At 47.4% G+C, this 17852-nt stretch overlaps 1 protein-coding gene across 1 annotated transcript in view; it reads left to right on the forward strand.

Moving 5' to 3' along the window:
• Positions 1–11611: 11611 nt before the first annotated feature.
• CACNA1B (calcium voltage-gated channel subunit alpha1 B) overlaps positions 11612–17852 on the forward strand; it is a 417311-nt gene continuing 411070 nt past the window's right edge. Inside the window, exon 1 of the mRNA XM_040324212.1 lies at positions 11612–11712. Within this exon, the coding sequence (XP_040180146.1) occupies positions 11620–11712 (93 nt within the window). The 5' untranslated portion in view covers positions 11612–11619. The remainder of the gene's footprint in view (positions 11713–17852) is intronic.

A 17852-nucleotide genomic window follows, 5' to 3' on the forward strand; every position in this document is an offset into this window, starting at 1 on the left:
GGTAGGAAAGAAGGAAGACAAGAGAGGGGCCAAATAAAGGGAGGTGGAGATAAAGAAGGGTGAGGACAAAAACTGAGTGAGAGAGAGAAGAAAGGAGAGAGAAGAAAGGAGAGGGTGAGATGAAGTTTTGGTGAGATTAGGACGGCTGAATCCAGTCCATCCTGCGGTCCCTGATTAGAGTCGGTCCCATTAGATATAAAACAAGGACTACATCAGGTCGCTGTCGGCACAGCCGCACTCTCCTGTCCCTGGCCCAGCCTCAGTCGTCATCAGCTGGTACCTGTGGCTCCCTCCCTCCCCCATCCTCCCAGTCCAGCTGACAATGGTTATCTCTAATGACTAATATAGTGAAATGTATATTTTGTGTTGTCACGGATCGTGCAGCAGAAAAAGCCAATTAGCATCATGCTTTAATTCCGACGTGTCACAACACAGGCGGCACCAATTGCTATGTGTAGCGGGCGCCCATTAGAGGGACTCCGCTGATTTCAGGAGCTCGGGCGCTGGACAGCTCCCATCGGATGCTGGCTGGCTCCACCCTGGTGCTTCTCCAGGTCTCTGCTGCTCCCCCAGGGACCCCCCCCCGTGTCCCCCCCCCATCTGAAGCTGCCACTGATTAACCAGTAAGGCCATCCAGTGAATTGGCAGTCTCCATCACCAGCAACCCCAGTGCCTGAGATTTCTGTGTCTACAGGCAAGGGGAGGGGGAGGGGCATTTAACCCTTGCCATGCTGCCAGCTCCTCAGCTCCCTCCTTGCACTGTAGAGGAGCCCCTTCTGAATTAGATTTTTCCTTTTCTTTAAGGAAGGTGTGTGTTGTGTTGGAAGGGGGGGGGGGGGGGCTGCAGAGTGCCTACAGAAGAATATTTTTGCTTATTCCAGGGGTTGTTGGGCTAGGTGGAGCCCCCAGCTGATTGGCTGTTGGATGTCACATGCCTGGCTTCTTATAGGGGCTGAGGTTCTCAAACTGCTTCACTGTCTTATTCTGGTAACTAAGTGTCAGTGCAGGCACCAGCAAAGGGAGGCAATCCCACCGGACAAGGAGGCACCAGGCAGGGGACTGGCACAGGGCACCCAGGATTACTGATTGAGGAGGAGAGGAGAGCAGTGCTTGGAGCTGCCAGCTGGGCTGCGATCAGTGGGGAGCTTGTCTGGCTCAGCAGTCATTGCTTCTAATGAAAGGCAGCAAAGTGTGAGCAGGGACTGTGCATGGGGATGTGTCTACACCCCCCAACCTTGGATTCTAACGCTTGCCTCTGTCCGTTTGTAGAATGGCACGGTTTGGAGATGACCTGCCCACCCGCTATGGAACTGGGGTGCCGGGGGGAGCTGGGCGAGGAAGCGGCCGGCAAGGTGGCCCCCAGCCCGGCCAAAGGATGTACAAGCAGTCCATGGCACAGCGGGCGAGGACCATGGCACTGTACAACCCCATCCCGGTCAAACAGAACTGCTTCACCGTCAACAGATCGCTCTTCATCTTCAGCGAGGACAATGTCATCCGCAAGTATGCCAAGAGGATCACTGAGTGGCCATATCCTTCCTCGGGGGCAGGGCCAGAGGGCGTGGGGCTCCCTGGGGGTGGGGAGGGGGCAATTGGGCTCGCTCAATGCACATGGGGTTAAAGAAATGTATAAATGTATCAACCAGCTACATGTATGTGCATGTCGGTATCAATTCCTAGTATATCTATCCATCTACTTGCCTATGTATCATCTATCTATGTGTCCCAATAATTACTATATATAGCTGCTTAACTACCTACCTACCTATGTACCCATCTATCTATGTTTCTCAATCCTTAGCTGCTTATCTACCTACCTTTCTATTTATCAATCTATCTCTGTGTTCCAAGCCTTACTATATCTAGCTGCTTAGCTACCTATCTATGTATCCATCTATCTATGTGTCCCAATCCCTAACTGATTATCTACCTACCTATCTTTCTATTTATCTATCTATCTATGTGTCCCAATCCCTAACTGATTACCTACCTACCTATCCTTCTATTTAACCATCTCTCTCTGTGTCCCAAGCCTTATGAAATCTAGCTGCTTAGCTACCTTCCTACCTATGTATCCATCTATTCATGTGTCCTAATCCTTATTATATCTCTATGCTTATCTACCTACCTATTTATGTATCCATCTACCTATGTGTCCTTATTCCTATTATATCTCTATGCTCATCTATCTATCTATCTATCTATCTATCTATCTATCTATCTATCTATCTATCTATCTATCTATCTATCTATCTATCTATCTATCTATCTCCATCATGTCTGTATCATATTTACCAGTCTGGTTGCCATTGGGGGCCTGCTGTACCCTATTTGCTCTTGTGGCCTAGAAGTGAAAGTGTTAAAAGACACAGTGGTCAATATGCAGATGTCAGTAGGACTGAAGGTGCCCCCCTACTCAATTCAGGGTAGTGCCAGCCTGGTGTAATATGTCACAAAGAGTATTCCCAGATATATATTGGGGTGGGGGTGGGGTGGGTGGCTCAGGTGGCATATTGGTTGGCGGGAGGGTGTATAGAGCATACAAATGGTCAAGGTAGTTCCTGGTCTCCGGGGTTTGGGTGTGTAGAGTTGGGAATTGCCCCCTTTGAGGGCTGGTTGTTATGAAAGCCCACACCTATTGATTGGTTTGTGTGTGTGTGTGTGAGAGAGAGAGAGAGGCGTCAGGGCCTGTTGGAAGAATCCTAGCAACCCCTGTGTGTCACCATCCCTGGGCTGTGCTGCACCAGCTATGGAGGAAGCAGCCTTAGACATATGCTGGGGTCATTAGGTGTACACCAAACCCACTGGTAGCCAGGGAACTCTGGGGAGGGGGTGGGGTGGTCTGTAGGTTTCAATCACTGGCTTGGGGGAGGGGGGGGGGCTTTTGTAACACCTCCATGTATACCTTACCCATAGGCCAGACATTGAGAGATGCTGATCTGCTGTGTGTGTTTGTGTGTGTGTTAGGTGTATCTTATAATTGCCATTTCTGTCCAGTGTGATTTTTTTTTTTTTTATAAGTGTGCATTTTATGTTTGTTGTTGTTGAATTCATTATGATTCAGTGTGTTTTTTGTATGTGTGTCTACCTGTGGCACTATGTGGAATATATGATTGGCCATGTATAGCGTATAAATCAATAAGTCATTTTTGTCAGTGTGCGTTTGTGTGTACCTTTAGGAATAGTACCAAATAAATGTCCAATACATATTCAGCATGCATTATTTGTGTGTTGCAAATGATTGTGTAATGTGCATGTAGGTCTGCTAGATTTGTGAGTGTAGTGCATATGCTTGAGTGTATGGAATGGATTGTGAATTTGTGTAGTATGTGTATGATTATGTGTGCATGGTTTATTGTGTATGTGTTGGGGGTGGGGTGTTGGGTGTGAATGCACTGTGTCTATGGAGCTGCACTGTTCTTTCTGTACTAGCAGCTGAATATCTAACACTGTATCACTGCTTCTTGTCATCTTCCTGACTGCTCACTCTGTACACTATCATTCCAAACCCCATACAGCCATGGCAGATCATTGTATATGGTGCCAATGGGCAGGATTAGATGCTAGTGCAGTCTGTAGGCACCCTGCTGCGCCTATTCCATGTTGGATGATATTTTATGAAGGTGATCAAGCCTCAGTTCAAACTGCAATACCATACAGAGGTGACAGCAAGCAACACAAAAGGACAGATCTTCGATTTGTAAGCTGAAACAATGGAACTTCTAAATAAGCCCTCGTCCCTTATATTGCACTAACCTTGCCACACACTGTCCCTGTATGTACAATGTATATCCAGGGGCTTCCAATCATCTCTTGTGATTTCAAAGCACAAGGCAGATGTGCAAAGTGCTGCAACCTTTAGCAGCCATATTTTGCCAAAATCGTGAAAGATTACACACATTACATTTTGTCGTGTTTAAAAAAAAAAAAAAAGGTGATAGAATTGAAAGAATATCTAAACCCCAAAACATATTGCAGCTTACCCGTCTTTAGATGTTCCGGCTGCTTAAGGCTGGGTTCACACCATTGAGAATTGCATGCGGGTCCCTCCAATTCGCAATAGCAGGAGATTTTTACTGGCTCTCTATGGAGCCGGTTCACATATCTCCGCAGCGAGTCTGGTGCGTCTTTTGGTCTGTTTAAGGTCTAAAATTCAGCCCAAAATTCGGTCTGAAATCAGACCCGGAACAGTGGACCAGGACGCACCAGACTCCTATATGTGAACCCAGCCTTAAAGTCTCAGTTTATTGGCTTTTTTCCACATTTTCTTTGACCTGATGATCCAGTGAGTAAAACACTTCCTGTCTAAGGCCTGGTTCACACCTAAGCATTTTTTAGTGCATTTTCAGTTTTGCAGAAACACACTACAGTCCATTTAACATGGTTTCCTATGGGCAGGGGAGGGCTGGGCAGGGTGGCAATTGCCTCCCAGGCCGCCCTGACTTATGCTGGCAGGCGCTGCCCGCTACCGTCTTTTTTTATTCTGGTCTAGGAAGTTGGGCCGGGGGCATGGCGGCCGACCAATAGCTGTTGCATTCCGGGAGTTGTAGTCCATGCTCAAGCTCCCGGTGGGTGGAAAACAGAGCAGCGCAGAGGAAACTACAACTCCCGGAGACCGGATTCTTGGAAGCAGGGTGTGCCAGGGAGTCGTTGAAAACCCAGATGATGGGCCATGGATGGTGAGCTGATTCGGCGGTTCAATGGGCCAATTGACTGAACCTGCCCCCAGGCCTAAGGCTGCCAGTCCTCCCCTGCCTATGGGTCACGTTCACATCTGTGCATTTTATGGAAAGGGCCAGGGACTTTTTTCTGTTTTTTGGTTCCATAGACTTTAATAGATCAAAAAAGTGTATTGAAAAACGCAAAATGCACCTGGAATATGCAAACTGCAACCTGCATAGGTGGGAACCAGGCCTAAGGGTGCCTTATCTATATATGGAGGAGCAATGGACACACTCTTGGATAGATCTACTTTCTGGAGAGGTCATTATTAGGACTGGTTCACACCTATGTAGGTTGCAGTAGATGCATTTTCCCAGTGTGTTTTGCGTTTTTTTTTCTTTCTTCCACACACGTTTTTGATGCGTTTTGTGGGGAGCCTGTTGTCTTGTAGGAGAAATTGGGGAAAAATGCGACAGTAATGCATCCAAAACGTAAGCACTGCACTTTAGTACATTTCCATTGAAGTCTATGGAACCAAAAGCAAGTTCCTTGATCCTTTCCAAATGCACTGCAAAACGCATAGGAGTGAATCAGGCCTTTCACTAAAACCCCTCCCCCTACCCATATTTTTTCTTAACCCCTATTTCCCTGGTGATGTGATTAGTACATTTCAGATGCTCAGTCACCCAGCAGATCCAGATCTGCCCCTCTAAACCTCTTCTGGCAGCGCTCGGTCCTGCGCCGCCATGTTTGTCATTGATAGGCTGCCGGATGTTCCGGCATCAGCCAGGACGCCTCTTAATGACGCACTATTAGGCCTGCCCCCTCTTCCTTTTCTAAGCCCCCTGAAATACGTGATGTGCATATCCTAGGGATAAAGGGAGCACAGTGCACATCATTCACCTAGGCCAGGGATCCTCAAACTACGGCCCTACAGCTGTTGCGGAACTACATGTCCCATGAGGCATTGTAAAACTCTGACATTCACAGACATGACTAGGCATGATGGGAATTGTAGTTCCTGAACAACTGGAGGGCCGTAGTTTTAAGACCTATGACCTAGGCAAATGAGGTTGACCAGGGGGTAGGGGATGAGCAGGGCCGAACATTTTCTTTTAAATAAAAGGAAAAAAAGATGGCTATACTTGTAGAGGACTGGAGGAGGGATGAAGATTTGTAGGCTAAAAGAGCCACTTTAAGCAGGGTATACACCTTGAGGTTTTTTTCTGTTTACCCAGCGGGTTGAACTAAAAAAAGAAAAGACTGACAGATCTCTCTCGCTGTGCTATTGAATTCTGACAGCGGGGACTCCCTCCCGGTCAGATCAGGCTAAATATACTGATTGAATGCTGGTTTTCCAGGAGCACTTTTCGACACAAGCTGGTCGCTTAGCTCGGCTTTTGTTGAACAGACAACGGTACACATAAGTGGAATTTTCACTGGTTCCTGCTGAACTGGCCTATTTCCAGTCCATGTACCCTGCTTTAGATGGACTAATACATTGATTTTACATGAGTAAGCCCAGCTAGCACTTTTTAAGCAGGTTTTACTTGGGGTGAATAAAAGCTGGCCCCTGTCAGTGTTAAATGGTTTGTCTTAACCATCTAATTGCCACTTTTTCTGGACAGCTTGGTCTGCTAAAGCTGAAAAATAACAGGCTAAAGTTGACCATACACTTAGATTATTGAACCTTTAGAAACAAAGTACATACAGCCAGTAGTGTATTAAAGTTTTGTGCTGCCCTAGGCCTGACTAAACTCGTGCACCCCTAATTTAAATATGACCCACCCCTTTCTGTCAAGGCCACACCCCTTGCTGTTTAAGACCCGCCCTGAAATTTTCGAGTGGGGACACTAGTTCTAAGGGACTGGGGGGGCAATGATTTCCCTTAATTTGCATAGATTTCCTCTCACTTCCTGTTTGGCTACGGGGCGTTTTTTAGGCGCTTTGGCGTTTAAAAAAAGCCTGTAAAGCGCCTGAAAGAAGCCTCATCTGCAATCCCAATGTGAAAGCCCAAGTGCTTTCAGAGGCCTTTCACACTGCCAGCGCCCGAAAAAACGCTGGTAAAGCGCTGCTAAGACCCCTTTCACACTGAGGCGCTTTTCAGGCGCTTTGGCGTTAAAAAAAGCTTCCTCAATGGGAAGGGGGCTTTAGGAGCGGTGTATTAACCGCTCCTAAAGCGCTGCAAAGAAGCTGCATGCAGGACTTTTTTTGACGCCCTGCCAGCTCAGCGCCTCAGTGTGAAAGCACTCAGGCTTTCACATTGGGATTGCAGATGCAGCTTCTTTCAGGCGTTTTACAGGCGCTTTTTTTAACGCTAAAGCGCTTGAAAAATGCCCCAGTGTGAAAGGGCCCTTACTCTATCCAAAATGAAAAAAAAAAAAGTGTTGCCTATAGTTCAACTTTAAGCACAAATTTCTGATAATTTTATGGAGAGGACTAAGAAGATATAACCATGCCAATGGTGCAGCAGAAAACATAGCACAGTGAGGAAGGTTTGTGGTCCAGGATGATAGGACAGTCAAAATTAGAAGCAGCGCTCCCCCTCCTCAGTTGCAGAATGCCGGCCGCCCGCATACCGGAAGGGGTGCAGCTGCTTTATGGGGGCGCTAGACTTATTTGCCCAGTTCGCCCCATAAGACTGGTACTGCACTAACGGTGTAGCGCAAGCCGGCGGGGACTCTTTCCATGCTGCCCCCCTGCCATAGGCGTGCGCACAGGGTGTGCCTGGGCACACTCTAATCATCTAGTGCACATTAGCATTATTGCTCTGTGTGCCAGTGGGGAGATGGGGAAAGATCTCCCTCTTACCCACTCTGCCATAAGAAAAGTGCTTACTTGCTTCTCTTTCACTGTGCCAGCAGGGAGATTAATTTTCCAGAACAATATGCATGTAGACGCATACACATGTGTGTTTGAGCTTTGGGGTGCACATCCTAATGCAATAGGCTGCGCACACCTCTGCTCCCTGCTAAGTGCGGCCCTAGGCCTGGGCCTTGTTAGCCTAGGCCAGGATACAGCGTTGCATACAGCATAGATAGCAAGTCAAAGGGACAGAATACATCCCATGTGTAGGAAATTTGATTGGTGTATGGCAGGACCACCAGGTGAGAAGAAAGTAAAATGATTAAAACTAATGCAGCCACCACCTTTAAAGATTTTTAGGCCTTTTGCTTTTGGGTTTAGATACGATTTTCCGATTGGTCTGTTTTCTGGGTAATGTCACAGTCAATATAGACTGATATATTGCACACCCTCAGCTCCAAAATGTGATTGTGTGTCATTCAGACCCGTTCAGCTCAGAAAAGTAATATAGTTTGCCTTATATGTGAAATTAGCAAGAATTAGTAGGTTCTTCTTGCCTTCCATGTGTGGCCAATTAAGGACGTATTTTATTAATAATATACAGAGAGAGACCAGCTTTGGTGACATCGTTGCTTGTTGCTAAGTAACTTCTATATTGGCGACCTGAAGGGTGTAAAGTCCAAGCAGGTGACAAAAAAGGCTCTGCAGTGTGAGGGGACAACAAATATTTATTTTGCTGTATGTGACTGCAGTTGTTATGTTTATTTATATATACATTTTTTTTTTTGCTTTTATCATCAAACTTTTTCATTTTATTTACAAATAATGTTTCAAAATCTTATTTGACAAATATTTTTCTGGTTAAACACCCTTTAACGACATAATTAAAGATCAAAGATGAGAATATAAAAAAAAAAAGAGAAAAAGCACACCGCTTAAAAAGCAAAGCAAGGCCAAATATTTTCTTAATGTTGTAATGCTACGCAGACATCATTCCCCCATTATGTACACATAAATCCGACTATAAGGGCTCATGCACACAGCAGCTCCAAAAAAAGCTGCTTTTACAGGCATGTGTGCTTTTCTTTCAGCTTGAAAAAGCTTGTGCTTCTTTTGTGCTCTTGTGCACGTTTTTATTGAGCTTGAGCTTCTTTGAGCTTTTTTTGAGCATAAGCGTTTTTTTCCCCTAGATAGTATTTTCTTAACCACTGTATAAACAAAAGAAAAAGATGGAACAAAGGTTTTTTTTTTTTTTAAGCTTCTTTGAGCTTTTTTGAGCTCTTTGGGGCACTAGCTCCTCTCAAAAATGCAAATTTGGTGTGTTTTCTTTTCTGCCTGTAGGAGCATATGCCTAAAAACGCCTGAAAAAGCCATAGGGCCAGATCCACAGTCAGCGGCGTAATTTTAGGCAGGCGTAGCGTATCGTAGTTACGCTACGCTGCCGCTACTTTGAGAGGCAAGTGAATTATTCACAAAGCAATTGCCTCTAAAGTTACGGCGGCTTAGCGTAAATCTCCCGGCGTAAGGGCGCGGAATTCAAATGATGAACAGGGGGGCGTGTTTTATGTAAAATAAGCTTGACCCCACGTAAATGACGCTTTTTTCGTACGGCGCATGCGCGCGCATGCTCAGTATCACGTCGAATTTTCAAATTAAATTACGCCCGCTCAATGCCTAGACGATGTGAACGTAATTTACGCAAAGCCCTATTCGCGAACGTTTTACGCAAACGACGTACACGACAGAAAATTCTACGCTGGCCCGACGTCCATACTTAACATTGCGTACGCCTCATAGAGCAGTGGTAACGTTATGCCGAAAAAAGCCTTACGTAAACGACGTAAAAAAATGCGTTGGGTGGACGTACGTTTGTGGATTGGCGTATCTAGCTAATTTGCATACTCGACGTGGAAATCAATGGAATCGCCACCTAGCGGCCAGCGTAAATATGCATCTTAGATCTGACGGCGTACTAAGACGTAAGTCAGTCGTATCTAGCCCAGCTTCAGGCGTATCTTGTTTTGTGGATACAAAACAAAGATAAGCTGGAGCATCCTAGAAGTTACGCGGCGTATCAATAGATACGCCGACGTAACTTCTTTGTGGATCTGGGACATAGTGTGCATGGACACATTGGCTAACATGGAGGGGAGTTTCTAGGCAGAAAAATAAGAGCTCAAAAGCCTGTAGGAGACGCTTCTTTGAGCTCCTTTGAGCTGCAGTGTGCATGAGCCCTTAAAGTGACACCGATCTGTGTGAAAAAAAATTCATTCAAGTATGTATGAAGTCAAAAAAAGCACCTTTTAATATTATTATTATTATTATTATTATTAGTTTCATTTGTTGTGCTGCTGTGATCTGATTTCCTGTTGGAGGGTGTCTACATTAGTTCCCCATGGCCCCACTGTATGGAAGGATGTAGCCACTTTCTCTTGCTTGCTCCTGAGATAAACTATGGGATGTGTACTGTGCATAGAGCAGCACACACGACCACTACTAATGTGCACTGATTGTTCCCAATAAACTGAAGAGAGGGGGAAAAGGAGAGGTGTGGCAGCCTATTAAAAGGAGGTAGAAAAACACAGTAAGAAACAATTCCATGAAAAATAGATTACAGAGCAATTAAAGTTGTACATGCTCTTTTTGTTTCTCAAGATAATAAACACGTAGTACTTTCCTGCTCTGTGCAATAATATTACACAGAACGGTCTCTTGCCTCCTCTTGTGTGGTCTTTCATCAGCGCTCACCGCTCCTCTTCTTCTCTGAGTGTCCCCATAGCAAGCTGTGTGCTGTGGGGGAACTTGTGCAGGCACACTCCCGAGCCAGGCATGGACACACACAGCTCAGTCCTAGCCCCTGCTTCCTCCTCCTTGAATGGTAGCAGCAGTAGCCAATGGCTCCTGCTGCTGCCTGAGTACCTGTGAGAGGAGGGAGAGGGGAGAGAAGACCTGCACAAACCAGGCCCAGATCGATACAGAGTATAGGTAAGTGTTAAGGGAGCTTATCTCAGTAGCACGCAAAAAGGGATGGTTACGTTACAGCGGGACCATGGAAAACAAGCGTAGTCACCCTTTAACAGGAAGTCAAATCACAGCAGCAAAGACAGAAATTTAAAGGAGGCTGAGTGGATAGAAGGTTCTTTTTTTGGAGTTAAAGTGGTTGCAAAGGCAGAATGTGTTGAATTTTTCAGAATGCAGCTTCCCCCTCCCTGCCTTATACTTACCTGGGCCTGATCTCAATACAGTGCTGTGCATGAGAGCAGAGGCTCTCTCCCTCCTCATTGGCTCAGACACAGCAGTGAGAGCCATTGGCACCCGCTGCAGTCAATCACAATCAGTGAGCAGGGGGTGGGCCCAGTGTCTTATGGACACACAGACTGGGGCTAGGGAGCGAGCATGCACGAGTGCCCCCATAGCAAGATACTTGGCTTGGGGAGGGACCAGGAGCTCCGGTGCAGGACCCAAGAAAATTAGGATCGGGGCTGCTCTATGAAAAGCCATTTCACAGAGCAGGTAAGTATAACCTGTTTGTAAAGACATGATTTTTAAAATTAAAATAACAACCACTTTAAGGTACAAAAACTTCTGTATGCAGCGACCCCCCCAGCCCACCCCCACGCTTACCTGATCTCGATCCATTACTGTGCCCATGAGCAGCGGCTCTCTCCGCTCTCTCTCCTCACTGGACAGAGAGATAGAAGCGGGTACCATTTGGCTCCTGCTGCTGTCAATCACAGCCAGTGAGCAGGGGCGGGCCTGAGTCCCATTCTGTGTCTTGTGGACACACAGAGTGCAGCTCAGGATTGAGTCTGCACGAGGGGCCCCATAGCAAGAGTCAGGAGCGTCAGCGGAGGTCCTGAGAAGAGGAGGATTGGGGCTGCTCTGTGCAAAACCACTGCACAGAGCAGGTCAGTATAATATGTTTGTTTGTTAAAAAAACTACATACTTGAACAAATAAAAAAATGTAAACCAGATTTTAGTGTCACTTTAAAGTAATGGATGTGTATGAAATATTTTTGCAGAATAAGGATATGGTTTAGAGTCACAGCATAAATACAGTTTGCTCTGTAGTATAACGTATGTATATAGAATTGTTTCCAATTCTAGAGATGACATTAATTTCCTTAACAATGCTTACTCCATTTGAATATATGATTTTAGCCACCATTATTGCCAACTGCATTGTGTTGGCTCTGGAGCAGCACTTGCCGGAACACGACAAGACCGACATGTCAGAGAGACTGGTAAGATCCATTTCTTTATTCACTTCTTAAAAAACTGAATATATTCATTTAAAGGGCATGTAAACCCCAACGATGAACTTCTCCTATTTGATGCCTGTTAAACTGTTATAACAAATTGCTTTTAATAGTATTTGTATCTGTGATATAAGTGCAAGAAATACCTGTTGATCCTGTAGAAATCGTATTGGCTGCCTTTTTATTGTTTACATTGTTCTGAGCTAACTCTAAGGACTACAGAAACCCCACCCTCTACGTTATGGCAGAGAGGAGAAGGGGGAGGTGTTTGTAGCCCCGCCCTAGGGTGACACTGCTGCCGCTCCGTATATACAGTAGGGTGAGTGAGCGTTGTCACTCAAGGCAGGAAGTGTGTTATCTGGCAGGATCACCAGGCGAAGAAAACGAATGCTTCATATACACACACTAAACTCAAGTTAAGGTGCTTTTGGCGATTATTTGCTAAAACTCTAAAGCCTCATGCACAAGATTGGATTATCTGACGGGAATTGTGTGATGACAGGCTGTTGGCAGAAAATCCGACCGTTTGCATGCTGGTTCACAGGTTCAGGTCCAAATTCAGCACGAATTTTGCGCTGAAATCGAACCTGAAACGCACCAAAAAAGTCACAGGTTTTTCCCGGGACACCGCACGGGACCCGCTGTGGAGATATGTGAACCGACTCAATAGAGCGCCAGTCACATTTTCCTGCTATGCAAATTGAATGCCAACAATTGTGTGTTGTCGCAGAAGTTGTCCAAAGGGTGACGCTAAAGAGCTGAAAAAAACACATAGTTTCGTGTTTGTTGGTCGACAATCCTTTGCCTTTTGTATGCAAGACAAATTCATGGCCAACGCCCTTTCGGACAAAAGTCCTACGTTTTGTCCGCAGAAAAGCCATGTGTACCAGGCTTTAGACTCCACTCCATAAAAGCCGATGTATCAATGTACACATAGGCTTTTAGCAGAGTTTAGGAGCTGCTGCAGTTAGGGGAGCTTCAACCTCCCTCTCCTGAACGTGGAAGAATTGCGTTCAGGATAGGAAAGTTTTGACCGCCGTTCGCCAGAAAACGCAAACCTCAGCAGTACAAAGCAGGCTGTGTGTACATGAAGCCTAAAGCTGTCCATACATGGCCTGAAATTTGGTTGGTTCAGCAGGGATCAGCCGAATTTTCATCCAAGAATGGGCGGATCAACTACCGATCGATTTCTGTACAACCGCCATGTTGGATTTTTGCCACACAATCAGTGATACCGGCTATAGCCTTCAATGCTGATCAGTGTATTCTGACGACAGGGAAGTCTCCCCTTTTGTCAGAATGCAAAAGCTTAGCAGGAAGGCTCCTCCATCCACCTCGATTGTATAGCTGGAGGAATCCATTCCATTTTTTTTTTAAACCAAAAAAATGACTGGTTAGCTGAAATATATAAAATGTTGTTTTTTGGGTTTAAGTACATTGTTTTCATCTGAAAGTCTGGCAGACGGATGTTTAACTCAGCATGTCCTCTTCTGGTTGTGCAGCCTCTTGAAGTATACTTTTTGTAGTAGGTACTATGTTTGGTAGATGGATTGGTAGTGACACAGAATATGGAGAGCAGTAGATGGGCAACGTGTCTTCAGACTAGATGTGAGGATTTCCCACTGAGCTCAGTGGTTCCCACTAAAAATAACACAAAATAAGCAATGCATACTATAGAAACTGCTGTATGTAATACAGGAAAACGTTCTATAGCACAGGTGTCAAACACAAGGCCTGCGGGCCGAATCTGGCCCTCTAGGCCATTTCATGTGGCCCTCGCACCTCTCCTGCAGCTACAGGAGAGCTCCAGTCCTTTTCTAGTCCTCCTCCAAACCCTTAGAGCTCTTTCACACATGTGGACCGTCTGTCCGTATTTCATCCATCCATTTTCGAATGAAAAACGGACATGCATGTATCCCTATGGGATTGCGGATGTCAGCGGATGAACATGATCTCATCGGTCTCTGCTGTGGTCCGATTCTGCAGACGGAGGAAAATCCTATTTTTTCCATCCGTCTGCGGATCAGATGAACACAGACAGACGGTCCGTGTTTATCCGATCCCCCATAGAGGAGTGCGACGATCTGACAGGGCGGTCCCTGCACAGTCCAGGGACTGCTCCGGTCATCTACCGGCTCAGCGGGGATCAATGGAGCAGTCCCTGCTGAGCAAGCGGATGTTAACTGCTTGCCGACCAGCCGCCGCAGTTTCACGGTGGCAGGTCAGCTCTGCTGGGCGAGAGCACGTAGCTATACGTCACCTCGCCCGTGCGCGTACCCGGCGGGCGTGATCGCCGCCAGGCACCCGCGACTGCTCGTTACAGAGCGAGGACCGGGAGCTGTGTGTGTAAACACACAGCTCCCAGTCATGTCAGGGAAGAAAGGTCTTTTTTATGCTAAAGGCCAGGTAAAGAGGTCATCTTTGTATTGGAGACTGCACTGAACTGACTGGATTGGTCACTGGTCCTTAGTGGGTATTTGTGTGGGCAAAATGGAAGGAATGCCTTTCTATTGGATAGTGCCCAGTGATGGATGGTGGTGATGGGCCCTCTCGGGGATTGGACAGCTGTCTTTTCTGTGCGACCTTAAGGTTGTTTCAGCATGTACACTTGAATAAAAAAAAAAGGAAGGCACGCCCGGTGTCCAGAGAAATGTGACTTCTAAAATCTGGTTCATAGATCTTTATTAAAATTAGCAACATGTACATCAAGGCAACATGTTTCAGGGGAACAGACTCCTCCTCCAGGGTTGTTGCTGCATTGGTGGGAACAATTCCCATGAGTGGTTATGTTGGATCAAGGATTCTGAATAGCAGGATGCCGGCGTTTGTTGTATAGGCAGCAAGCTTGAGAATTGTTCCCACCAAATAGAACACAGCAACAGCCCTGAAGAAGGGGAGTCTGTTCCCCCCCCCCCGAAACACATTGGCTTGATGTAAATGTTGCTACTTTTTAATAAAGATCCAAGAACCAGATTTTAGAAGTCCCATTTCTCTGGACACCGGGCGCACCTTCCTTTTTATCTAGGTAAAGAGGTAAGGCAGCAGAGACAGTGCAGAACTGCAGATTCTGGAAAGTGTTGTCTCCCTGTGTAACCTAGCAGGTGTCAGCCCATTATGTTACACTTCTTTTGGTGGGTAATACTAATATACAAATCAATCTTTGTAGCACATATCTATCTATATCCTCTACGTGTCTTTCAAAGGCAGATTTAGCAGTGGGCTTTAGCGTGGTTCAGCAGGAACCTCTTGTTTCAGTGTTTAAATCTCACCCACAGCCACTGGGCTGTTTTATGAAGAAATAATGGAGTGCGTCTTCTTTCAGTCCTGATTTTATTGGTTCTTGTAAAACATCACTATAAATATTGTATGAGAGGCATATGCGCTACAACGCATGGCAGACAAAGAGGCCTGAACCCTAACCTTTCAGGTCAGCAGAGGACTGGGCTTTGCTAAGCATTCAGGAAATGTACAAATGGTTGTAGTTTAAGGTATGCAGATACCCTTCCACAGGGCCGGACTGGGAATAAAAACCAGCCCTGGAAAAATGTCATACCAGCCCCATAGTTTTAAACTTTTTCGGCCACTAGCGGGGGTTGAAAGTGCCCCACTGCCCCCCGAAAAGCACTGCAAAAAAGTTAGTAAAGCACCGCTAAAAACTGCATCGCTTTACCGCCGACGCCCCCAACGTGAAAGCAGCCTAAGGTAGGGGGGGGGGGGGTTACTGATATAAGGGGGAAACCTTTATATCAGTGTCCCTTTACATTATTGTATTAACTCCCCCTTACATCAATGACCCCCCTTGCCCCTTAGGCTGGCCTTGCGGCGCTGTCACTGACCTCCTTTTAGGTGCACCTTGCAGGGATCAGTCAGGCGGCTCCAGCTTGGTGGCTCTGGTTTTCCTATAGTCTCCTTTCCACAGTCCACACACCTCTGACTTCTCCCATGACCCCCATCCCAGCGACACTCCCACTCTTGACTCCTCTCCAAACTCCCTCAGAGACTGCAGACTTCACATGATACAAGAGATGATCAGAGACTGCAGACATGATACAAGAGACCAATGCAGAGAGAACAGGCAAAAAAATATATATAAATGCACATTTTTTTACCTGAAAAATGTTTTTAATTATTATTATAATAAATACATTCACATTTTATTATTTACAGTATATTATTGTATTATAATACATAAGTTAACTCCATGAGAGAGGGGCTACAATGGCGAGAGAGAGAGAAAGGGGCTGCAATGGTGAGAGGGGGGCTATAATGGTGAGAGAGAAAGGGGCTGCAGTGGTGAGACAGAGAAAGGGGCTGCAATAGTGTGAGAGAGAGAGAGAGAGAGAGAGAGAGAGAGGGGGGCTGCAATAGTGAGAGAGAGGGGCTGCAATAGTGAGAGAGAGGGGCTGCAATAGTGAGAGAGAGGGGCTGCAATAGTGAGAGAGAGGGGCTGCAATAGTGAGAGAGAGAGAGAGAGAAAGAGGCTGCAATGGTGGGAGAGAGAGAGGGGCTACAATGGTGGGAGAGAGGAGCTGCAATAGAGAGAGAGAGGCTGCAATGATGAGAGATAAAGGGGCTGCAGTGGTGAGAGAGAGGGGCTGCAGTGGTGTGAGAGAGGGGCTGCAGTGGTGAGACATAGAGAAAGGGGCTGCAATAGTGAGAGAGAGAGAGAGAGTCTGCAATAGTGAGAGACAGGAGCTGCAGTAGAGAGAGAGAGGGCTGCAATAGTGAGAGAGAGGAGCTGCAATAGAGAGAGAGAGAGAGGGGGGGGCTGCAATGGTGAGAGAGAGAGAAGTGCTGCTATAGTGTGTGAGAGAGAGGGGGCTTTAATGGTGGGAGAGAGGGGGGCTGCATTGGTGGGCGAGAGAGAGAGGGGGGCTGCAATGGTGGGAGAGAGAGAGGGGCTGCAATGGTGGGAGAGAGGGGAGCTGAAATAGTAAGAGAGAGGGAGAGAGAGGGCTGCAATGGTGAGAGAAAGGGGCTGCAATAGTGAGAGAGAGAGGGGCTGCAGTGATGGGAGAGAGAGGGGGGCTGCAATGGTGGGAGAGAGAGATGGGCTGCAATGGTGGGAGAGAGGGGGGCTGCAATGGTGGGAGAGAGAGAGGGCTGCAATGGTGGGAGAGAGGGGGGGCTGCAATGGTGGGAGAGAGAGAAGTGCTGCTATAGTGTGTGAGAGAGGGGGCTTTAATGGTGGGAGAGAGGGGGGGCTGCAATGGTGGGCGAGAGAGAGAGGGGGGCTGCAATGGTGGGAGAGAGGGGAGCTGAAATAGTAAGAGAGAGGGGCTGCAAGAGAGAGGGGGCTGCAGTGATGGGAGAGAGAGGGGGGCTGCAATGGTGGGAGGGAGAGAGAGATGGGCTGCAATGGTGGGAGAGAGAGAGGGCTGCAATGGTGGGAGAGAGAGAGGGCTGCAATGGTGGGAGAGAGAGGGGGCTGAAATGGTGGGAGAGAGAGAGGGCTGCAATGGTGGGAGAGTGAGAGGGGGTTGCAATGGTGGGAGGGAGAGAGGGGGCTGCAATGGTGGGAGAGTGAGAGGGGGTTGCAATGGTGGGAGGGAGAGAGGGGGCTGCAATGGTGGGGGAGAGAGAGGGGGGGGCTGCAATGGTGGGGAGAGAGGGGGGCTGCAATGGTGGGGGAGAGAGGGGGGCTGCAATGGTGGGGGAGAGAGGGGGGCTGCAATGGTGGGGGAGAGAGGGGAGCTGCAATGGTGGGGGAGAATAGGGGAGCTGCAATGGTGGGGGAGAGAGGGGAGCTGCAATGGTGGGGGAGAGAGGGGAGCTGCAATGGTGGGGGAGAGAGGGGGGCTGCAATGGTGGGGGAGAGAGGGGGGCTGCAATGGTGGGAGAGAGGGGCTGCAATGGTGGGAGAGAGGGGCTGCAATGGTGGGAGAGAGGGGAGCTGAAATAGTAAGAGAGAGGGAGAGAGAGGGGCTGCAAGAGAGAGGGGGCTTCAGTGATGGGAGAGAGAGGGGGCTGCAATGGTGGGAGAGAGGGGGGCTGCAATGGTGGGAGAGAGAGAGGGCTGCAATGGTGGGAGAGAGAGAGGGCTGCAATGGTGGGAGAAAGAGGGGGCTGAAATGGTGGGAGAGAGGGGGGGGGCTGCAATGGTGGGAGAGAGAGAGGGCTGCAAT

Source organism: Rana temporaria, chromosome 9 (genome assembly GCF_905171775.1).
Source record: "Rana temporaria chromosome 9, aRanTem1.1, whole genome shotgun sequence".
In the NCBI taxonomy this organism is placed as follows: domain Eukaryota; kingdom Metazoa; phylum Chordata; class Amphibia; order Anura; family Ranidae; genus Rana; species Rana temporaria.